Source organism: Coturnix japonica, chromosome 6, assembly GCF_054131305.1.
Source record: "Coturnix japonica strain WE chromosome 6, WE-NBRP24, whole genome shotgun sequence".
Classification (NCBI taxonomy): domain Eukaryota; kingdom Metazoa; phylum Chordata; class Aves; order Galliformes; family Phasianidae; genus Coturnix; species Coturnix japonica.
Window position 1 is genome coordinate 763,299 of NC_140668.1, and position 22,440 is coordinate 785,738.

Consider the following 22,440-nt stretch of genomic DNA (forward strand, 5'->3'; position numbering starts at 1 on the left):
CACGCAGGGTGATATCCTCTCTGCCATTGGTGAGTTGGATCTCGACGCTCCCATTGTGTCCCCGTTCCAGTCCCCAGTGTGACCCCATCCCTACTGTGTCGATCCCCATCTCCATCCCCAACCCCATCTCCATCCCCATCCACTCCCCATCACCATCTCCATCTCCATCTCCATTGCTATACCCATCCCCATCCCCTTCTTCATCTCCATCTCTTTCTCCAACTCCATCCCCATCCCCTTCTACATCCACCCCCAAGACATGACCAGGCTCTCCTCTTATGTTTATCTGAGTTGCATTTTATTGCTATGATTTGATACCATTGCCTCTTGAGGGCAGCCCTCTGACTTGCGGAATCAAACTCTATAATCCAAAGATGGGTTATAAAGCAGGTATGTTTATTCCAGCGTTGCGCAGCGCCGGGTGCAAGGGGGATAGCTCCTCCAAACTTGCACACCGTAAGGAGAAAAGTGTGTTACAGATATAGGTTAACTAATACATAATCAATAGTCTCCTCCTCAGTTTGATTACATATTCATTACATTCCCTATGGCCCCGTTCCCCGCAACCCCATTCCCTCATTCCCCCTGACCCCATTCCCCGCGACCCTTGCCGTTGTTTTGGGGTGAAATTCTTCTTCTGTTTTCTTCTTGGTGTTATCTGCTGGTAGCATTCTCCCACGTAAGCATCGTCTTGCCCGGGGGTATCTAATCCTTCTTCTTGTCAGAGGTCTCTGGACAGTTTCTTCTTATCTTTATTGCCCTCTTCTCTGGTTTTCTTTTGACTAAGTGTCTGTAATTCCCCTTTTCCCTGCCCTTTTAAATGTAAACTATCTACAGTTACCCTTTGTCTTGGTTTCTGTTAAGTTCCCCTTTCCCTTTCTATAGCAAAGTGTTACCATACCACCATTTTTAGGTTTGCTCACTCTTCACCTCTTTGCTCAGCATTTACTGGAATTGGGGGCCATTCCTTCCTTCCTTCTTCTCCAATCTTCTCTTTTCCCTTTGGTCAAAAGACGTAAAGACAAGGGTTGGTTTTTCCTCTGAATATGGGGGAGGGATTTACTGGTTCTCTACAACTACTTTAATGACGGAATTTGCAGCACTGGACATGGTGGCCATGACCTTTTTGTCACCAGCAGATACGATCATGGTCTGCTGTGTTGCATGGAGCTTGACAAACTGGAACATGCCAGTGTTGTTGGGATTGGCAGGTAAACCTCTATACATCCTATTATAGACTTCTTCCAGAGTGCCGACGTGGGCTTTCTCTGGGGAGATCTCCACAGCAAACTCCATGCTGTACAAGCTGTAGTCGAAAGGGTTGGAGAAGAGGATGGCCAAGGTGAAGGTTTCAGCTTCATAGACCAGGACGCCAACGCTGCCCCGTAAATGGGCTGGGGTGTTGTTGAAGGTGCAGCATCCTGTTTCTCCTGGTTGGATGATGGGGCTGGGGGGGCTGGAGCTGTATCCGCTATAGCAGTAGGACCTGGGGGGCAGAGGAGAAGTGATGGGAGGAGATGGGGAAGTGGAAGGGGATCGGGAAGGAGAAGAAGAAGGAGAAGGAGAAGGAGAAGGAGAAGGAGAAGGAGAAGGAGAAGGAGAAGGAGAAGGAGAAGGAGAAGGAGAAGGAGAAGGAGAAGGAGAAGGAGAAGGAGAAGGAGAAGGAGAAGGAGAAGGAGAAGGAGAAGGAGAAGGAGAAGGAGAAAGGGAAGGGAAGGGAAGGGAAGGGAAGGGAAGGGAAGGGAAGGGAAGGGAAGGGAAGGGAAGGGAAGGGAAGGGAAGGGAAGGGAAGGGAAGGGAAGGGAAGGGAAGGGAAGGGAAGGGAAGGGAAGGGAAGGGAAGGGAAGGGAAGGGAGGAGCGGTGAGGGGAGAGGCTCCATTCCTTCCCTAGGATGGAGTTTCTACCATCTCCCTGACATGGAGTCTCCATCATCAAGGGACAGGAGGGGTGGGGAGGGGCTCCATTCCTTCCCTAAGGAAGAACCTCTGTCAAGGTGTTCATGACACCACAATTACGACCAGTAGGGGAACTTCATATCACGATGCCACGAGTCTATTCAATCTTGAAGGCTGATGCTCCCCCCAACCAACATCATCACCACCCCCACCACCCTAATGTGTCTCCATTACCTGGGGTTACGCAGGGTGATATCCCTTGTGCTGTTGGTGATTTGGATCTCCACGCTCCTATGGGCCATTTCTGCACCTCCTGCAATGGGACCCACAGATGGGGGTGGAAATGACAGTGCAGGAAATAAGCTCTGCCGCAAAGCCATATCCTGCCTTGTATTTATTGATGTGTGGTGGGCTGAGGGGGAAGGGCTGCCTGTGATTGGTTGACCCACCAGGGAATGCAAAGTGAAACTGAGGAGATGTGAATGCTGAAGGGGGGCAATAAGGGTGGAAAAATACAGAGGTTGGGAGAGGGCTGAAAGAGGCGGACCCCACAGCTCTCATCCCCACTGTGTCCCCATCTCCACTCTTACCCCATTCCCATCCCTTTTGTGTCCCCATTCCAGTCCCCATTGTGGCCCCATCCCTACTGTGTCCATCCCCATCTGCATCCCCATCCACATCTGCATCTCCATCCCCATCTGCATCCCCATCTCCATCTGCATACGTATCCCCATCCCCATCTCCATCCTCATCCCCATCTCCATCCCCATCCCCTCCACCATCCCCATCTCCATTCCCATACCTGTCTCCATCCCCATCCCCATCTCCATATGCATCCCCATCCCCATCTCATCTCCATCCCCATCCCCATCTCCATCACTATCCCTATCTCCGTCCTCATCCCCATCCCCATCCCCATCCCACGTCTCCATCTCCATCCTCCCCAGTAGGAAGAGGGGAAGAGGAAGGGGAAGGGGAGGGCATGGATGTGGAGAAGAGTAGTAGGAGGAGGTGGAGAAGGAGAAAGGGAAAGAGAAAAAGTAAGAGAAGGGTGGAATGCAGAGGAGGGAAAGGGTGGAAGGGAGTGGAGGGAAGGGAGGGGTGGTGAAGGGAGAGGCCCCATTCCTGCCCTGGGATGGAGGTTCTACCATCTCCTTGTCATGAAGACTCCATCTCTTCCCTAAGGAAGAAGTTCTGTCAAGGTTTTCATGCAACCACAACCATGACCAGTAGGGGAACCCCATACCACGATGCCACGACTCGATTTCACCTTGAAGGCTGATGCTCCCCCCAACCACCATCACCTCCACCACCCCCATGTGTCCCCATTACCTGGGGCCACGCAGGGTGATATCCTCTCTGCCATTGGTGAGTTGGATCTCGACGCTCCCATTGTGTCCCCGTTCCAGTTCCCAGTGTGACCGCATCCCTACTGTGTCGATCCCCATACCCATCCCCAACCCCCTCTGCATCTTCATCCCTAACCCCATCTCCATCTCCATCCCCTTCCCCATCACCATCTCCATCTCCATCTCCATTGCTATACCCATCCCCATCCCCTTCTTCGTCTCCATCTCTTTCTCCAACTCCATCCCCATCCCCATCTACATCCACCCCCAAGACATGACCAGGCTCTCCTCTTATGTTTATCCGAGTTGCATTTTATTGCTATGATTTGATACCATTGCCTCTTGAGGGCAGCCCTCTGACTTGCGGAATCAAACTCTATAATCCAAAGATGGGTTATAAAGCAGGTATGTTTATTCCAGCGTTGCGCAGCGCCGGGTGCAAGGGGGATAGCTCCTCCAAACTTGCACACCGGAAAAGTGTGTTACAGATATAGGTTAAGCTAATACATAATCAATAGTCTCCTCCTCAGTTTGATTACTTATTCATTACATTCCCTATGGCCCCGTTCCCCACAACCCCATTCCCTCATTCCCCCTGACCCCATTCCCCGCGACCCTTGCCGTTGTTTTGGGGTGAAATTCTTCTTCTGTTTTCTTCTTGGTGTTATCTGCTGGTAGCATTCTCCCACGTAAGCATCGTCTTGCCCGGGGGTATCTAATCCTTCTTCTTGTCAGAGGTCTCTGGACAGTTTCTTCTTATCTTTATTGCCCTCTTCTCTGGTTTTCTTTTGACTAAGTGTCTGTAATTCCCCTTTTCCCTGCCCTTTTAAATGTAAACTATCTACAGTTACCCTTTGTCTTGGTTTCTGTTAAGTTCCCCTTTCCCTTTCTATAGCAAAGTGTTACCATACCACCATTTTTAGGCTTTGCTCACTCTTCACCTCTTTGCTCAGCATTTACTGGAATTGGGGGCCATTCCTTCCTTCCTTCTTCCCCAATCTTCTCTTTTCCCTTTGGTCAATGGACGTAAAGACAAGGGTTGGTTTTTCCTCTGAATATGGGGGAGGGATTTACTGGTTCTCTACAACTACTTTAATGACGGAATTTGCAGCACTGGACATGGTGGCCATGACCTTTTTGTCACCAGCAGATATGATCATGGTCTGCTGTGTTGCATGGAGCTTGACGAACTGGAACATACCAGTGTTGTTGGGATTGGCAGGTAAACCTCTATACATCCTATTATAGACTTCTTCCAGAGTGCCAACGTGGGCTTTCTCTGGGGAGATCTCCACAGCAAACTCCATGCTGTACAAGCTGTAGTCGAAAGGGTTGGAGAAGAGGATGGCCAAGGTGAAGGTTTCTGCTTCATAGACCAGGACGCCAACGCTGCCCCGTAAATGGGCTGGGGTGTTGTTGAAGGTGCAGCATCCTGTTTCTCCTGGTTGGATGATGGGGCTGGGGGGGCTGGAGCTGTATCCGCTATAGCAGTAGGACCTGGAAGGAGAGGAGAATTGAGGGGAGGAAGAGGGAGAGGAGGAGGAGAAGAAGGGGAAAAAGAAGAGGAAGGAGAAGAAGAAGGAGAAGGAGAAGGAGAAGAAGAAGGAGGAGAAGGAGAAGGAGAAGGAGAAGGAGAAGGAGAAGGAGAAGGAGAAGGAGAAGGAGAAGGAGAAGGAGAAGGAGAAGGAGAAGGAGAAGGAGAAGGAGAAGGAGAAGGAGAAGGAGAAGGAGAAGGAGAAGGAGAAAGAAGGAGGAAGGGAAGGGAAGGGAAGGGAAGGGAAGGGAAGGGAAGGGAAGGGAAGGGAAGGGAAGGGAAGGGAAGGGAAGGGAAGGGAAGGGAAGGGAAGGGAAGGGAAGGGAAGGGAAGGGAAGGGAAGGGAAGGGAAGGGAAGGGAAGGGAAGGGAAGGGAAGGGAAGGGAAGGGAAGGTTGAGAGAGAGGGGAGGGGAGGGAAAGGGTGGAGGGGAGTGGATGGAAGGGAGGAGCTGTGAGGGTAGAGGCTCCATTCTTTCTTTGGATGGAGGTTCTACCATCTCCCTGACATTGAGTCTCCATCTCTTCCCTAAGAAAGAACCTCTGTCGGGGTTTTCACGACAACACAACCACAACCAGTAGGGGAACCTCCTATCATGATGCCTTGAGTCGATTTAATCTTGAAGGCTGATGCTTCCCCCCAACCAACATCATCACCACCCCCACCACCCTAATGTGTCTCCATTACCTGGGGTTACGCAGGGTGATATCCCATGTGCTGTTGGTGATTTGGATCTCCACGCTCCTATGGGCCATTTTTGCACCTCCTGCAATGGGACCCACAGACAGGGGTGGAAATGGCAGTGCAGGAAATAAGCTCTGCCGCAAAGCCATATCCTGCCTTGTATTTATTGACGTGTGGTGGGGTGATGGGGAAGGGCTGCCTGTGATTGGTTGACCCACCAGGGAATGCAAAGTGAAACTGAGGAGATGTGAATGCTGAAGGGGGGCAATAAGGGTGGAAAAATACAGGGGGTGGGAGAGGGCTGAAAGAGGCGGATCCCACATCTCCCATCTGCAATGTGTCCCCATCCTCACTCTGAACTCATTCCCATCACTATTGTGTCCCCAAATCCGTCACGAATGTGGCCCCATGCCTACTGTGTCCATTACCATATCCATCTTCATTCCCATCCCCATCCCCATCCCCATCTCCATCCCCATCCCCATCCCCATCCCCATCTCAATCTCCATCTCCATTCCCATCCTCCCCAGGAGGAGTAGAAGGGGAAGAGGAAGAGGAAGAGGAAGAGGAAGAGGAAGAGGAAGAGGAAGAGGAAGAGGAAGAGGAAGAGGAAGAGGAAGAGTAAGAGGAAGAGGAAGAGGAAGAGGAAGAGGAAGAGGAAGAGGAAGAGGAAGAGGAAGAGGAAGGATGTGGAGAGGAGAAGGAGGAGGGGAAGGTGAAGGGATGGAACGGATGGGGATGGGGATGGGTGTGGAAATGGGGATGGGATGGAAAAGGAGATTGGAATGGGGATGGGGATGGAGATTGGGGATGGATTATAGGGCATTATTATTTATATATATATATAATTATAGGCCAGCATTGCAGGATTGGTCAAACCAAGTTGTATTGCCCCCATCCACTCCATCTGTATTTGCAATTCAGAGCTACCTTGCACCATTCCTCCACACAAAACCCAATGGAGCTCAGACACATCCCATCCCCATCTCAATCCCCATCCCCATCTCAATACCCATCCCAATCTCTATCTCCATACTTATTCCCATCTCCATCCCTATCCTCATCCCCATATCCATCTCCATCCATCACAAAGACATGGCCATGCTCTCCTCTTATGTTTATCTCAGGTGACATTTTTATTGCTATAATTTGCTGCCATTACCTTTTGATGGCAGCCCTCTTTGCTCAGCATCTACTGGAAGTGGGGGCCATTCCTTCCTTCATTCTTCTCCAATCTTCTCCCTTTCCTTGTGTCAAAGGACGTAAAGACAAGGGGTTATTTTGCCTTTGAATATGGGGGAGGACTTTCCTTCTTCTCTACAACTACTTTAATGCTGGAGTTTGCAGCACTGGACATGGTGGCCGTGACCTTTGTGCCACCAGCAGAGACGATCACGGTCTCTTGTCTAGCACTGAGCTTGGCAAACTGGAACGTGCCAGTGTTGTTGGGATTTGCAGGTAAACCTGAATACATCCTTTTATAGACTTCTTCCAGTGGGCCAACGTGGTCTTTCTCTGGGGAGATCTCCACAGCAAACTCCTTGTCGTACAAGCTGTAGATGTAAGGGTTGGAGAAGAGGATGGCCAAGGTGAAGGTTTCTGCTTCATAGACCAGGACGCCAACGCTGCCCCGGCCTAGGGTGTTCTTGAAGGTGCAGCATCCCGTGCCTCCTGGTGGGATGATGGGGTTGGGGGGAACGGAGATGTATCCGCTATAGCAGTAGGACCTGGGGGAAGAGGAGAGGAGAAGTGTGGGGAGGTAGAGGGTAGGGATGGGGGGATGAGGAAGAGGGGAAGGAGGAGCAAAAGGGGTAAGGAAAAGAGATTGTGAGATAAGGAATGGGGAGAGGGATAAGGAGAAGGAGAAGGAGAAGGAGAAGGAGAAGGAGAAGGAGAAGGAGAAGGAGAAGGAGAAGGAGAAGGAGAAGGAGAAGGAGAAGGAGAAGGAGAAGGAGAAGGAGAAGGAGAAGGAGAAGGAGAAAGAGAAGGAGAAGGAGAAGGAGGAGAAGGGAAGGTTGAGGGGGAGTAGGGGGGGGAGGGGAGAGGAGGGATAGGGAGGGGTGGTGAGGGGAGAGGCTCCATTCCTTCCCTTGGATGGAGGTTCTACAGTCTCCCTGTCATGGAGGCTCCATGTCTTCCCTAAGGAAGAACCTCTGTGAAGGTTTTTATGACACCATAACCTCTACCAGTAGGGGAACCCCATACCATGATGCCACGACTCGATTTGATCTTGAAGGCTGATGATCCCCCTAGCCACCATCATCACCACCCCCACCACCCCCATATGTCCTTATTACCTGGGGTTACGCAGGGTGACATCCGCTGTGCTGTTGGTGAGTTGGATGTCTACGCTCCTACGGTCCATTTCTGCTCCTCCTGCAATGGGATCGACGGATGGGGGTGGAAATGGCAGTGCAAGATATAAGCTCTGACCTAAAGCAAAGTCCTCCCTTGTGTTTAATGACATGGGGTGTGGTAAGGGGGAAGGGCTGCCCTTGATTTGCTGACCCAGTAGGAAAAGGAATTTTAAAGTGAGAAGAGCTTAACTGTGTGGGGGGGGAATAAGGGGGGAAAAATAAAGGAGGGAGTGGTGGGTGGGCGGGGGGAAATTGGCGGCCCCACACAGCTCCCATCCCCACTCTGAACCCATCCCCATTGTATCCCCACCCACACCGTGTCCCCATGCCCATTCTGTCCCCATTCCTGTCCCCATTGTGGCCCCATCACAATTGTGACCCCATTCCAACTATGACACCTTCCTCATTGTATCCCTCGTCCTTGCTCTTAACCCATTTCCATCCTCATTGTGTCCCCATTCCAGTCCCCATTGTGGCCCCATCCCTACTGTGTCGATCCCCATCTCCATCCCCATCCCCATCCCCACCCCCATCCCCATCTTCATCCACCCCCAAGACATGACCATGCTCTCCTCTTATGTTTATCTCAGTCGCAATTTATTGCTATGATTTGCTGCCATTGCCTTTTGAGGGCAGCCCTCTTTGCTCAGCATCTACTGGATGTGGGGGCCATTCCTTCCTTCCTTCTTCTCCAATCTTCTCCCTTTCCTTGTGTCAAAGGACTTAAAGAAAAGAGGTTATTTTGCCTCTGAATATGGGGGAGGGCTTTCCTTCTTCTCTACAACTACTTTAATGATGGACTTTGCAGCCTTGGACATGGTGGCCATGACCTTTGTGCTACCAGCAGATACGATCACGGTCTCCTGTGCTGCACTGAGCTTGACTAACTGGAACATGCCAGTGTTGTTGGGATTGGCAGGTAAACCTCTATACATCCTATTATAGACTTTTTCCAGTGTGCCAACGTGGGCTTTCTCTGGGGAGATCTCCACAGCAAACTCCGTGTAGTACAAGCTGTTGATGTAAGGGTTGGAGAAGAGGATGGCCAAGGTGAAGGCTTCTGCTTCATAGACCAGGACGCCAACGCTGCCCCGGCCTGGGAAGTTCTTGAAGGTGCAGGATCCAGTGGCTCCTGGTGGGATGTTGGGGTTAGGAGTATTGGAGCAATTGCCGCTATAGCAGTAGAACCTGTAGGGAGAGGAGAAGTGAGGGGAGGGAGAGGGAGAGGAGGAGGAGGGAAGGGAAGGAGAAGGAGAAAGGGAAGAAGAAAGAGTAAGGGTAGGAAAAGGTTGAGGTCGAGGGGAGTGGGGAGGGGAGTGGAGGACAAGGGAGGAGGGGAGTGCAGTGAAGGGAGGGGAGGTGATGGCAAAGGCTCCATTCCTTCCCTTGGATGGAGGTTTTACCATCTCCCTGTCATGGAGGTTCCATCTCTTCCCTAAGGAAGAACCTCTGTCAAGGTTTTCATACACCACAACATCGACCAGTAGGGGAACCCCAAACCACGATGCCACGACTCATTTTCACCTTGAAGACTGATGCTCCCCCAACCACCACCATCATCACTCCCACCACCCCCATATGTCCCCATTACCTGGGGTTACGCAGGGTGATATCCTCTGTGCTGTTGGTGAGTTCGATCTCCACGCTCCTTAAGGCCATCCCTGCACCTCCTACAATGGGATCGACAGATGGGGGTGGAAATGGCAATGCAGGAAGTAAGCTCTGCCCCAAAGCAAAGTCCTTCCTTGTCTTGAATGACATGGAGTGGGGTGAGGGGGAAGGGCTGCCCTTTGTTATTTGACCTAGCAATGAATGGAAAGTGAAAGTGAAGAGGTTCGAATTTTGGAGGGGGGGGATAAGGGGAGAAAAATAAAGGGAGGGGGTGGAAGATGGCGACCCCCACAGCTCCCATCCCCAATGTGGCCACATCCCCACTCTCACCACATCCCCAGTGTATCCCCACCCACACTGTGTCCCCATCCCCATTCTGTCCCCATTCCTGCCCACATTGTGGCCCCATTCCTATTGCAATCCCAACCCCACTGTGTCCCCATCCCCACTCAGAACCCATTCCCGTTCCCATTGGTTCCCCTTTGCAGTCCCCTTTATGGCCCCATGTCTACTGTGTCCATCCCCATCCCCATCTCCTTCTCCATCCCCATCCTCATACCCATCTCCATCCACACCCAAGACATGGCCATGCTCTCCTCTTATGTTTATCTGAGTTGCCATTATTATTGCTATGATTTGCTACCATTGCCTTTTGAGGGCAGCCCTCTTTGCTCAGCGTCTACTGGAAGTGGAGGCCATTCCTTCCTTTCTTCTTCTCCAGTCTTCTCTTTTCCCTTTGGTCAAAAGACGTAAAGACAAGGGGTGGTTTTACCTCTGAATATGGGGGAGGGATTTACTGGTTCTCAACAACTACTTTAATGACGGAGTTTGCAGCACTGGACATGGTGGCCATGACCTTTTTGTCACCAGAAGATACGATCATGGTCTGCTGTGTTGCATGGAGCCTGACGAACTGGAACATGCCAGTGTTGTTTGGATTGGCAGGTAAACCTCTATACATCCTATTATAGACTTCTTCCAGTGTGCCAAAGTGGGCTTCCTCTGCGGAGATCTCCACAGCAAACTTCATGTTGTACAAGTTGTAGTCGAAAGGGTTGGAGAAGAGGATGGCCAAGGTGAAGGTTTCTGCTTCATAGACCAGGACGCCAACGCTGCCCCGTAAATGGGCTGGGGTGTTGTTGAAGGTGCAGCATCCTGTTTCTCCTGGTTGGATGATGGGGCTGGGGGGACTGGAGCTGTATCCGCTATAGCAGTAGGACCTGGAGGCAGAGGAGAAGTGATGGGAGGAGATAGGGAAGGTGAAGGAGAAGGAGAAAGAGGAAGGAGAAGAGGAAGGAGAAGGAGAAGGAGAAAGAGGAGGATAAGGAAAAGGAGAAGGAGAAAGAGGAGGAGAAGGAGAAAGAGGAGGGGAAGGAGAAGGAGAAGGAGAAGGAGAAGGAGAAGGAGAAGGAGAAGGAGAAGGAGAAGGAGAAGGAGAAGGAGAAGGAGAAAGGGAAGGGAAGGGAAGGGAAGGGAAGGGAAGGGAAGGGAAGGGAAGGGAAGGGAAGGGAAGGGAAGGGAAGGGAAGGGAAGGGAAGGGAAGGGAAGGGAAGGGAAGGGAAGGGAAGGGAAGGGAAGGGAAGGGAAGGGAAGGGAAGGGAAGGGAAGGGAAGGGGAGGGGAGGGGAGGGGAGGGGAGGGGAGGGGAGGGGAGGGGAGGGGAGGGGAGGGGAGGGAAGGGAAGGGAAGGGAAGGGAAGGGAAGGGAAGGGAAGGGAAGGGAAGGGAAGGGAAGGGAAGGGAAGGGAAGGGAAGGGAAGGGAAGGGAAGGGAAGGGAAGGGAAGGGAAGGGAAGGGAAGGGAAGGGAAGGGAAGGGAAGGGAAGGGAAGGTTGAGAGAGAGGGCATGGGAGGGATAGGGTGGAGGGGAGTGGATGGAAGGAAGGAGCGGTGCGGGGAGAGGCTCCGTTCTTTCTTAGGATGGAGGTTCAACCATCTCCCTGACACTGAGTCTCCATCTCTTCCCTCAGAGAGAACCTCTGTCGAGGTTTTCACGACAACACAGCCACAACCAGTACGGAAACCTCCTATCATGATGCCTTGAATCGATTTAATCTTGAAGGCTGATGCTCCCCCCAACCACCATCACCTACTCCACCCCCATGTGTCCCCATTACCTGGGGTTACGCAGGGTGATATCCCTTGTGCTGTTGGTGATTTGGATCTCCACGCTCCTATGGGCCATTTTTGCACCTCCTGCAATGGGACCCACAGACAGGGGTGGAAATGGCAGTGCAGGAAATAAGCTCTGCCGCAAAGCCATATCCTGTCTATTATTTATTGACGTGTGGTGGGGTGATGGGGAAGGGCTGCCTGTGATTGGTTGACCCAGCAGGTAAAGGAAAGTGAAGGTGCGGAGGTGTGAAGGCTGAAGGGGCCAATAAGAGGGGAAAAATACAGTGGTTGGGAGAGGGCTGAAAGAGGCAGACCCCACAGCTCTCATCCCCACTGTGTCCCCATCCCCACTCTTAACCCATTCCAATCCCATTTGTGTGCCCATTCCAGTCCCCATTGTGGCCCCATCCCTACTGTGTCCATCCCCATCTGCATCCCCATCCCCATCTGCATCCCCATCCCCATCTCCATCTGCATCCCCATCTCCATCTCCTCCACCATCCCCATCTGCATTCCCATACCTGTCTCCATCCCCATCCCCATCTCCATATGCATCCCCATCCCCATCCCCATCTCCATCACCATCCCAATCTCCATCACCATCCCCATCCCCATCCCCGTCCCACAACTCCATCTCCATCCTCCCCAGTAGGAAGAGGGGAAGAGGAAGGGGAAGGGGAGGGCATGGATGTGGAGAAGAGTAGGAGGAGGAGGTGGAGAAGGAGAATGGGAAAGGGAAAGAGAAAGGTAAGGGGAGGGTGGAATGCAGAGGTGGGAAAGGGTGGAGGGGAGGGGTGGTGAGGGGAGAGGCCCCATTCCTGCCCTGGATTGGAGGTTCTACCATCTCCCTGTCATGAAGACTCCATCTCTTCCCTAAGGAAGAAGTTCTGTCAACCAGCAGGGGAATCCCATACCACGATGCCGCGACTCGATTTCACCTTGAAGGCTGATGCTCCCCCCCAGCCACCATCACCTACACCACCTCCATGTGTCACCATCACCTGGGGTTACACAGGGTGATATCCTCTGTGCTGTTGGTGAGCTGGATATCCACGCTCCCATTGTGTCCCAAATCCAGTCCCCAATGTGACCCCATCCCTACTGTGTCGATCCCCATACCCATCCCCAACCCCATCTCCATCTCCATCCCCAACCCCATCTCCATCCCCATCCACTCCCCATCACCATCTCCATCTCCATCTCATCTCCATCTCCATCCCCATTGCTATACCCATCCCCATCCCCTTCTTCATCTCCATCTCTTTCTCCAACTCCATCCACATCCCCATCTCCATCCACCCCCAAGACATGGCCATGCTCTCCTCTTATGTTTATCTCAGTTGCATTTTATTGCTATGATTTGCTGCCATTGCCTTTTAAGGGCAGCCCTCTTTGCTCAGCATCTACTGGAAGTGGGGGCCATTCCTTCCTTCCTTCTCCAATCTTCTCTTTTCCCTTTGGTCAAAAGACGTAAAGACAAGGGGTGGTTTTTCCTCTGAATTTTGGGGAGGGATTTACTGGTTCTCTACAACTACTTTAATGACGGAGTTTGCAGCATTGGACATGGTGGCCATGACCTTTTTGTCACCAGCAGATAAGACCATGGTCTGCTGTGTTGCATGGAGCTTGACGAACTGGAACATGCCAGTGTTGTTGGGATTGGCAGGTAAACCTTTATACATCCTATTATAGACGTCTTCCAGTGTGCCAACGTGGGCTTTCTCTGGGGAGATCTCCACAGCAAACTCCATGTTGTACAAGCTGTAGTCGAAAGGGTTGGAGAAGAGGATGGCCAAGGTGAAGGTTTCTGCTTCATAAACCAGAACGCCAACGCTGCCCCGTAAATGGGCTGGGGTGTTGTTGAAGGTGCAGCATCCTGTAGCTCCTGGTTGGATGATGGGGCTGAGGGGGCTGGAGCTGTATCCGCTATAGCAGTAGGACCTGGGGGCAGAGGAGAAGTGATGGGAGGAGATGGGGAAGTGGAAGGGGAAGGGGATTGGGAAGGAGAAGGAGAAGGAGAAGGAGAAGGAGAAGGAGAAGGAGAAGGAGAAGGAGAAGGAGAAGGAGAAGGAGAAGGAGAAGGAGAAGGAGAAGGAGAAGGAGAAGGAGAAGGAGAAGGAGAAGGAGAAGGAGAAGGAGAAGGAGAAGGAGAAGGAGAAGGAGAAGGAGAAGGAGAAAGGGAAGGGAAGGGAAGGGAAGGGAAGGGAAGGGAAGGGAAGGGAAGGGAAGGGAAGGGAAGGGAAGGGAAGGGAAGGGAAGGGAAGGGAAGGGAAGGGAAGGGAAGGGAAGGGAAGGGAAGGGAAGGGAAGGGAAGGGAAGGGAAGGGAGGGCATGGGAGGGATACGGTGGAGGGTAGTGGACGGAAGGGAGGAGCGGTGAGGGGAGAGGCTCCATTCCTTCCCTAGGATGGAGTTTCTACCATCTCCTTGACATGGAGTATCCATCATCAAGGGACAGGAGGGGAGGGGCTCCATTCCTTCCCTAAGGAAGAACCTCTGTCAAGGTGTTCATGACACCACAATTACGACCAGTAGGGGAACTTCGTATCACGATGCCACGAGTTGATTCAATCTTGAAGGATGATGCTCCCCCCAACCAACATCATCACCACCCCCACCACCCCCATGTGTCTCCATTACCTGGGGTTACGCAGGGTGATATCCCATGTGCTGTTGGTGATTTGGATCTCCACGCTCCTATGGGCCATTTTTGCACCTCCTGCAATGGGACCCACAGACAGGGGTGGAAATGGCAGTGCAGGAAATAAGCTCTGCCGCAAAGCCATATCCTGCCTTGTATTTATTGACGTGTGGTGGGGTGATGGGGAAGGGCTGCCTGTGATTGGTTGACCCACCAGGGAATGCAAAGTGAAACTGAGGAGATGTGAATGCTGAAGGGGGGCAATAAGGGTGGAAAAATACAGGGGGTGGGAGAGGGCTGAAAGAGGCGGATCCCACAGCTCCCATCTGCAATGTGTCCCCATCCTCACTCTGAACCCATTCCCATCACTATTGTGTCCCCATATCCATCACCAATGTGGCCCCATACCTACTGTGTCCATTACCATATCCATCTTCATTCCCATCCCCATCCCCATCCCCATCTCCATCTGCATCCAGATCCCCATCCCCATTCCCATCTCCATCCCCATCTCCATCTCCATCTCCATCCCCATCTCCATCCCCACGTCCATCCCCATCCCCATCCCCATCCCATATCTCCATCCCCATCTCCATTCTCATCCTCCCCAGGAGGAGTAGAAGAGGAAGAGGAAGAGGAAGAGGAAGAGGAAGAGGAAGAGGAAGAGGAAGAGGAAGAGGAAGAGGAAGAGGAAGAGGAAGAGGAAGAGGAAGAGGAAGAGGAAGAGGAAGAGGAAGAGGAAGAGGAAGAGGAAGAGGAAGGATGTGGAGAGTAGAAGGAGGGGAAGGTGAAGGGATGGAACGGATGGGGATGGGTGTGGAAATGGGGATGGGATGGAAAAGGAGATTGGAATGGGGATGGGGATGGAGACTGGGGATGGATTATAGGGCATTATAATTTATATATATATATAATTATAGGGCAGCATTGCAGGGTTGGGCAAACCTGATTGTAGTACCCCCATTGGTTCCATCTGGATTTGCAATTCAGAGCTACCTTTCCCCATTCCTCCACACAAAACCCAAAGAAACTCAGACACTCCCCATCCCCATCTCCATCCCCATCCCGATCTACATCCACCCCCAAGACATGGCCATGCTCTCCTCTTATGGTTATCTGAGTTGCATTTTATTGCTATGATTTGCTGCCATTGCCTTTTGAGCGCAGCCCTCTTTGCTCAGCATCTACTGGACGTGGGGGCCATTCCTTCTTTCCTTCTTCTGCCACCTTCTTCCTTACCTTGGGTCAAAGGAAATGAAGAGTAGGGGTAATTATGCCTCTGAATATGGGGGAGGGCTTTCCTTGTTCACTACAACTACTTTAATGATGGACTTTTCATCCTTGGACATGGTGGCCATGATCTTTGTGCCACCAGCAGAGACGATCAGTGTCTCCTGTGTTGCACTGAGCCTGACAAACTGGAATATGCCCCTGTTGTTGGGATTGGCAGGTAAACCTCCATACATCCTATCATAGATTTCTTGCAGGAATCCAAGGTGGGCTTTCTCTGACGAGATCTCCACAGCAAAAACCGTGTTGTAAAAGCTGTTGTTGTAATGGCTGGAGAAGAGGATGGCCAAGGTGAAGGTTTCTGCTTCATAGACCAGGACGCCAACGCTGCCCCGTAAACGGGCTGGGGTGTGTGGTGGGGTGATGGGGAAGGGCTGCCTGTGATTGGTTGACCCAGCAGGTAAATGAAAGTGAAAGTGAGGAGGTGTGAAGGCTGAAGGGGGGCATTAAGGGGGGAAAAATACAGGGGTTGGGAGATGGCTGAAAGAAACAGACCCCACTGCTCTCATCCCCACTGTGTCCCCATCTCCACTCTGAACCCTTTCCCATCCCAATTGTGACCCCATTCCAGTCCCCATTGTGGCCTCATCCCTACTGTTTCCATCCCCTTCCCCATCTCCATCTCCTTCTCCTTCCCTATCCCATGTCTCCTGGCAGGATGATGGGGTTGGGGGATACGGAGCTGTATCCGCTATAGCAGTAGGACCTGGGGGGAGAGAAGAAGTGAGGGGAGGAATAGGAAGAGGTGGAGGAGGGGAAGGGAAGAGGAGAAGAGGAAGCAGTAGCAGAAGGGGAAGGAGATGGGGAAGGGGGAAGGGGAAGGGGAAGGGGAAGGAGAAGGAGAAGGAGAAGGAGAAGGAGAAGGAGAAGGAGAAGGAGAAGGAGAAGGAGAAGGAGAAGGAGAAGGAGAAGGAGAAGGAGAAGGAGAAGGAGAAGGAGAGAAAGTGGAGGTGGAGGGGAAGGGACGGGAGGGGAGGGAATGGGAGGGGAGGGGAGAGGTTCCATTCCTTCCCCAAGGAAGAACCTATGTCAAGTTTTTCATGACACCACAACCACGACCACTAGGGGAACTTCATGCCACGATGCCATGGCCCGATTTCACCTTGAAGGATGATGCTCCCCCCAAACACCATCATCACCACCCCTACCACCGCCATGTGACCCCATTACTTGGGGTTACGCAGGGTGATATCCGCTGTGCTGTATGTGATTTGGATCTCCATGCTTCTATGGGCCATTTCTGCACCTCCTGCAATGGGACCCACAGATAGTGATGGAAATGGCAATGCAGGAAATAAGCTCTGCCGCAAGGCCATATCCTGTCTATTATTTATTGACGTGTGGTGGGGTGAGGGGGAAGGGCTGCCTGTGATTGGTTGACTTAGCAGGGAAAGGAAAGTGAAATTGAGGAGTGGTGAAGGGTGACGCGGGGCATTAAAGGGGGAAAAATACAGGGGGTGGGGGAGGGCTGAAAGAGGCGGACCGTACTGCTCCCATCCCCATGTGTCCCCATCCCTGCTCTGAATCCATTCCCATCCCAATTGTGTCCCCATTCCAGTCCGGATTGTGGCCACATCCCTAGTGTGTACATCCCCATCTTCATCCCCATCCACATCTCCACCCCCATCTGCATCTTCATCTGCATCCCCATCCCCATCCCAATCCCCATCTCCATCTGCATCCCTACCCCCATCCCTATCCCCATCTCCATCCCCATCCCCATCTCCATCTCCATCCCCATCTCCATCTCCATCTCCATTTCCACATACATCTGCATCCCAATCTCCATCCCAATCCCCATCTCCATCTCCATCCCCATCCCACGTCTCCATTCCCATTCTCCCCAGTAGGAGGAGGGGAAGTGGAAGGGAAAGTGGTGGGCATGGATGTGGAGAAGAGTAGGAGGAGGAGGTGGAGAAGGATAAAGGGAAAGAGAAATGTAGGGGGAGGGTGGAATGCAGAGGAGGGAAAGGGTGGAGGGGAGTGGAGGGAAGGGAGGGGTGGTGAGGGGAGAGGCCCCATTCCTTCCCTGGGATGGAGGTTCTACCATCTCCCTGTCATGAAGACTCCATCTCTTCCCTAAGGAAGAAGTTCTGTCAAGGTTTTCATGCAACCACAACCATGACCAGTAGGGGAACCCCATACCATGATGCCACGACTCGATTTCACCTTGAAGGCTGATGCTCCCCCCAACCACCATCACCTTCACCACCCCCATATGTCACCATTACCTGGGGTTATGCAGGGTGATATCCTCTCTGCCATTGGTGAGTTGGATCTCGACGCTCCCATTGTGTCCCCGTTCCAGTCCCCAGTGTGGCCCCATCCATACTGTGTCGATCCCCATACCCATCCCCAACCCCCTCTGCATCTCCATCCCCAACCCCATCTCAATCCCCATCCCCTCCCCATCACCATCTCCATCTCCATCCCCATTGCTATACCCATCCCCATCCCCTTCTTCATCTCCATGTCTTTCTCCAACTCCATCCCCATCCCCATCATCATACCCATCCCCAGCTACATCCACCTCGAAGTCATGGCCATGCTCTCCTCTTATGGTTATCTGAGTTGCATTTTATTGCTATGTTTTGCTGCCATTGCCTTTTGAGGGCAGCCCTCTTTGCTCAGCATCTACTGGAAGTGGGGGCCATTCCTTCCTTCCTTCTTCTCCAATCTTCTCCCTCTCCTTGGGTCAAAGGACCTAAAGACAAGGGGTGTTTTTTCCTCTGAATATGGGGGAGGGATTTCCTGGTTCTCTACAACTACTTTAATGATAGAGTTTACAGCAGTGGACATGGTGGCCATAACCTTTGTGCTACCAGCATAGACTATCAATGTCTCCTGTATTTCATTGAGCTTGGCTAACTGGAACATGCCACTGTTATTGGGATTGGCAGGTAAACCTCTATACATCCTATTATAGACGTCTTGCAGTAAACCAAGGTGGTCTTTCTCTGGGGAGATCTCCACAGCAAACTCCATGTAGTAAAAGCTGTAGTTGTAAGGGTTGGAGAAGAGGATGGCCAAGGTGAAGGTTTCTGCTTCATAGACCAGGACACCAACGCTGCCCCTGAAACTGCCTGTGGTTTTGTTGAAGGTGCAGCATCCCTTGTCTCCTGGTAGGATGATGGGGTTGGGGGGAACAGAGCTGTATCCGCTATAGCAGTAAGACCTGGGGGGAGAGGAGAAGTGAGGGGAGGGAGAGGGAGAGGAGGAGGAGGGGAAGGGAAGGAGAAGGAAAAGGAGAAGGAAATGGAGAAAGAGAAGGGGAAGGGGAAGGGGAAGTAGGAGACTCAATTTCACTTTGAAGGCTGATACTCCCCCCAATCACCACCCCCATGTGTCCCCATTACCTGGGGTTACACAGGGTGATATCCTCTGTGCCGTTGGTGATTTGGATCTCCACGCTCCTATGGGCCATCCCTTCACCTCCTGCAATGGGACCCACGGGCAGGGGCTGGAAATGGCAGTGCAGGAAATAAGCTCTGCCTCAAAGCAAAGTTCTTCCTTGTATTTATTGATGTGGGGCGGGGTGAGGGGGAAGGGCTGCCCGTTGTTGTTTGACCCAGCAGGGAAATGAATGTGAAAGTGAGGAGAAGAGCTGAAGGGTGGAGGGGGAAATAAGGGGAGAAAAATACAGGGGGTGGAAGGAGGTGGCCCCACACAGCTCCCAACCCCACTCACCCCGTCCCCATCCCTATTGCATCCCCTTCTCCATTGTGCCCCCATCCCCACTGTGTCCCCATTCCCGTCCCCATTGTCTCCCCATTCCTTCCTCCATTGTGTCCACATCCCCATTGCATCCCCATTCCTACCGCATTGTGTCCCCATCCCCTATTGTGTCCCCATTCCTTTCCCTATTGTGGCCCCATCCCCACTGTGTCCCCATCCCCATTCTCTCCGCATTCTGTCCCCATTGTGGCCCCATCCCCACTGTGGCTCTGTTCCCACTGTGTCCAGATCCCCACTCCAAACCCATCCCCACCCCCATTGCATCCCCTTCACCATTGTGCCCCCATTCCCACTGTGTCCCCATTCCTGCCCCCATTGTGTCCCCATTCCTTCCCCCATTGTGTCCCCATTCCTGCCCCTATTGTGCCCCCATTCCCATTCTGTCCCCATTCCCATTGCATCCCCATTCCTGCCCCCGTCATGGCCCCATCACCACTGTGTCCCCATTCCTGTCCCCATTATGGCCCCATTCCCACTGTTACCCCATCCCCACTCAGAACCCATTCCCATTCCCATTGTGTCCCCATTCCAGTCCCCATTGTGGCCCCATCCTTACTGTGTCCATCCCCATCCCCATCCCTACTGTTTCCACCCCCATCCCCATCTGTTGTGTATTGTGCAGGTGGTGCCTGCATGCACCAGGGGTGGAGTCAGGGAATTCACGAGTATCTGACAGGGGCAAACACACGTAGAATTGTTGTAAATACCATCAATCATTTTGGGTCAGGACGGTATCTGTGATAAAAGCACTTTATATTCGCGGGTGCCCTGATGGCAGAAGCGCAACTACGGACACGATGTTACAGTATTTATACCTTGTCTCCCATCCATTTTCCCCTTCCGCTTTGGTTGGGTATTCCAGGTTACAATTGAACCAAGGTTTGCGTTTGTTAATTACATTCTGAAATTAGTTAATTCAGGTGCTGCCTTGTGCCACTCAGTCGCCACCCCGCTGCTCTTCTTTACAAGATGCCTCATGTCTCTTATCGTATCCATATGTTGACTCCCCTCATTCCTCTTATCATATTGATATATTGATTCCCTTCAAAGCTTCTTCCATTCTGTCCTAGAGACCTTTGTTAAACAAAGAGCCCGGGGAGGTGGTGATTCCAGTCCTTCCCGATATCTCTTCATGCACATCCTTAGATATGTCACGACTTGTATATTTTTACAATGCATACAACAAAACATTAAAAAACACGTTGTTGCTAGTTTATACAGGTACATCGTTAATTATTTTAACTTCTCTTTGGATCCTTTATTACTCAGGCCTTATTTGTCCAGCACCAAAACTCAGTAGTTCTATTTCAGACAGGAGCTGCTGTCTTTTTAACGATGATTTCTACCTAATAACTACAAATGGCTTCACTTATATCATGAGACGTTGAAATAAAATATTTGTATCTTATTCTAAATGCAGAAACAATATTTGATTCCCACAGGCGGAAGGGCTGCCCGTGGTTGGTGGACCCAGAAGGAAAAGGAAAGTGTGGAGAGGTGAAGGGTGGAGGGGGGAATAAGGGGAGAAAAATAAAGGGGGGTGGGGGGAAGGAGGAAGCCCCATACAGCTCCCATCCCCACTGTGTCCCCATCACCATTGTATCCCCATTCTGTTCTCATTCTGTCCCCATCCCCATTCTGTCCCCATTCCTGTCCCCATTGTGGCCGCATTCCCACTGTGTTCCCATCCCCACCCTGAACCCATCTCCATCCCCATTGCATCCCCTTCTCCATTGTGCCCACATCCCTACTGTGTTCCCATTCTCGTCCACATTTTGGCCCCATCCCTACTGTGTCCCCATCCCCATTGTGTCCCCATTCTTGGCCCATTCTGTCCAAATCCCCATTGTGGCCCCATTCCCACTGTGACACCAACCCCCCCGTGTCCCCATGCCCTCTCTGAGCCCATTCCCATCCCCATTGTGTCCCCAATCAAGTCCCCATTGTGACCCCGTCCTTACTGGGTACATCCCCATCCTGATCTCCATCCCCATCCCCATCTTCATCCCCATCTCCATCCCCATCCCCATCTCCACCCCTTCATCCCCAAGACATGGCCATGCTCTGCTCTTATGGTTATCTGAGTTGCATTTTATTGCTATGATTTGCTGCCATTGCCTTTTGAGGGCAGCCCTCTTTGCTCAGCATCTACTGGATGTGGGGGCCATTCCTTCCTTTCTTCTTCTCCAGTCTTCTCCCTCTCCTTGGGTCAAAGGACCTAAAGACAAGGGGTTATTTTGCCTTTGAATATGGGGGAGGGTTTTCCTTCTCTACAACTACTTTAATGACGGAGTTTGCAGCACTGGACATGGTGGCTGTGACCTTTGTGCCACCAGCAGAGACGATCACGGTCTGCTGTGTTGCACTGAGCCTGACAAACTGGAACGTGCCACTTTTGTTGGAACTGGCAGGTAAACCTCTATACATCCTATTATAGATGTCTTCCAGTAAGCCAATGTGGGCTTTCTCTGCGGAGATCTCCACAGCAAACTTCATACTGTACAAGTTGTAGTCGAAAGGGTTGGAGAAGAGGATGGCCAAGGTGAAGGTTTCTGCTTCATAAACCAGAACGCCAACGCTGCCCCGAAAATGGGCTGGGGTGTTGTTGAAGGTGCAGCATCCTGTGTCTCCTGGTTGGATGATGGTGTTGGGGGGATCGGAGCTGTATCCGCTATAGCAGTAGGACCTGGGGGCAGAGGAGAAGTGAGGGGAGGGAGAAGGAGAAGGAGAAGGAGGAGGAGGAGGAGAAGGAGGAGAAGGAAGAGGAGAAGGAGGAGGAGGAGGAGGAGGAGAAGGAGAAGGAGAAGGAGAAGGAGAAGGAGAAGGAGAAGGAGAAGGAGAAGGAGAAGGAGAAGGAGAAGGAGAAGGAGAAGGAGAAGGAGAAGGAGAAGGAGAAGGAGAAGGAGAAGGAGAAGGAGAAGGAGAAGGAGAAGGAGAAGGAGAAGGAGAAGGAGGAGAAGGAGAAGAGGAGGAGGAGGAGGAAGGAGGAGGAGGAGATGAGGAGAAGGAGAAGGAGAAGGAGGAGAAGGAGAAGGAGGAGGAGGAGGAGAAGGAGGAGAAGGAGGAGGAGGAGGAGGAGGAGGAAGAGGAGAAAAAGGAGGAGGAGGAAGATGAGGAGAAAGAGGAGGGAGGAGGAGGAGAAAGAGGAGGAGGAGGAGGAGGAGGAGGAGGAGAAGGAGAAGGAGAAGGAGAAGTAGGAGAGAAGGAGAAGGAGAAGGAGAAGGAGAAGGAGA

The 22,440-nt window shown here is 52.0% G+C and overlaps 7 protein-coding genes across 8 annotated transcripts in view; all 7 read right to left on the reverse strand.

Moving 5' to 3' along the window:
- Positions 1-276: 276 nt before the first annotated feature.
- Positions 277-2,278, reverse strand: LOC146760175 (uncharacterized). The gene is made up of 2 exons (XM_085550673.1): positions 2,131-2,278; positions 277-1,486 (listed from the first exon to the last, which is right to left on the reverse strand). Exons 1-2 carry the CDS (start codon positions 2,274-2,276, stop codon positions 1,060-1,062), a joined length of 573 nt encoding a protein of 190 aa, XP_085406799.1. The 5' UTR covers positions 2,277-2,278; the 3' UTR covers positions 277-1,059.
- A 1,290-nt stretch (positions 2,279-3,568) lies between these two features.
- On the reverse strand, positions 3,569-8,100 carry LOC146760176 (uncharacterized). 2 transcript variants are annotated; one of them, XM_085550671.1, is made up of 3 exons: positions 7,760-8,100; positions 5,466-5,544; positions 3,569-4,742 (listed from the first exon to the last, which is right to left on the reverse strand). In XM_085550671.1, the coding sequence occupies exons 1-3, from the start codon at positions 7,779-7,781 to the stop codon at positions 4,316-4,318; spliced, it is 528 nt and encodes a 175-aa protein (XP_085406797.1). In that variant the 5' UTR covers positions 7,782-8,100; the 3' UTR covers positions 3,569-4,315. The 2 variants fall into 2 exon arrangements, with proteins under 2 accessions (XP_085406797.1, XP_085406796.1); XM_085550670.1 differs by lacking the exons at positions 3,569-4,742; positions 5,466-5,544 and adding an exon at positions 6,575-7,189 and having other exon boundaries at positions 7,760-8,067.
- Positions 8,101-8,394: 294 nt separating this feature from the next.
- LOC146760177 (uncharacterized) lies at positions 8,395-9,514 on the reverse strand. The gene is made up of 2 exons (XM_085550662.1): positions 9,411-9,514; positions 8,395-9,007 (listed from the first exon to the last, which is right to left on the reverse strand). Exons 1-2 carry the CDS (start codon positions 9,476-9,478, stop codon positions 8,557-8,559), a joined length of 519 nt encoding a protein of 172 aa, XP_085406788.1. The 5' UTR covers positions 9,479-9,514; the 3' UTR covers positions 8,395-8,556.
- Positions 9,515-10,029: 515 nt separating this feature from the next.
- Positions 10,030-11,692, reverse strand: LOC146760178 (uncharacterized). Its single transcript, XM_085550674.1, has 2 exons — positions 11,545-11,692; positions 10,030-10,650 (listed from the first exon to the last, which is right to left on the reverse strand). The coding sequence occupies exons 1-2, from the start codon at positions 11,688-11,690 to the stop codon at positions 10,224-10,226; spliced, it is 573 nt and encodes a 190-aa protein (XP_085406800.1). The 5' UTR covers positions 11,691-11,692; the 3' UTR covers positions 10,030-10,223.
- Positions 11,693-12,867: 1,175 nt separating this feature from the next.
- LOC146760179 (uncharacterized) lies at positions 12,868-14,580 on the reverse strand. The gene is made up of 2 exons (XM_085550663.1): positions 14,182-14,580; positions 12,868-13,483 (listed from the first exon to the last, which is right to left on the reverse strand). Exons 1-2 carry the CDS (start codon positions 14,523-14,525, stop codon positions 13,057-13,059), a joined length of 771 nt encoding a protein of 256 aa, XP_085406789.1. The 5' UTR covers positions 14,526-14,580; the 3' UTR covers positions 12,868-13,056.
- Positions 14,581-18,028: 3,448 nt separating this feature from the next.
- Positions 18,029-18,995, reverse strand: LOC146760180 (uncharacterized). The gene is made up of 2 exons (XM_032441129.2): positions 18,829-18,995; positions 18,029-18,647 (listed from the first exon to the last, which is right to left on the reverse strand). Exons 1-2 carry the CDS (start codon positions 18,894-18,896, stop codon positions 18,107-18,109), a joined length of 609 nt encoding a protein of 202 aa, XP_032297020.2. The 5' UTR covers positions 18,897-18,995; the 3' UTR covers positions 18,029-18,106.
- Positions 18,996-21,277: 2,282 nt separating this feature from the next.
- LOC107325890 (DELTA-sagatoxin-Srs1a-like) overlaps positions 21,278-22,440 on the reverse strand; it is a 1,894-nt gene continuing 731 nt past the window's right edge. The window contains exon 2 of the mRNA XM_015887155.3: positions 21,278-21,893. Coding sequence (XP_015742641.2) covers positions 21,440-21,893 — 454 coding nt within the window. The 3' untranslated portion in view covers positions 21,278-21,439. The remainder of the gene's footprint in view (positions 21,894-22,440) is intronic.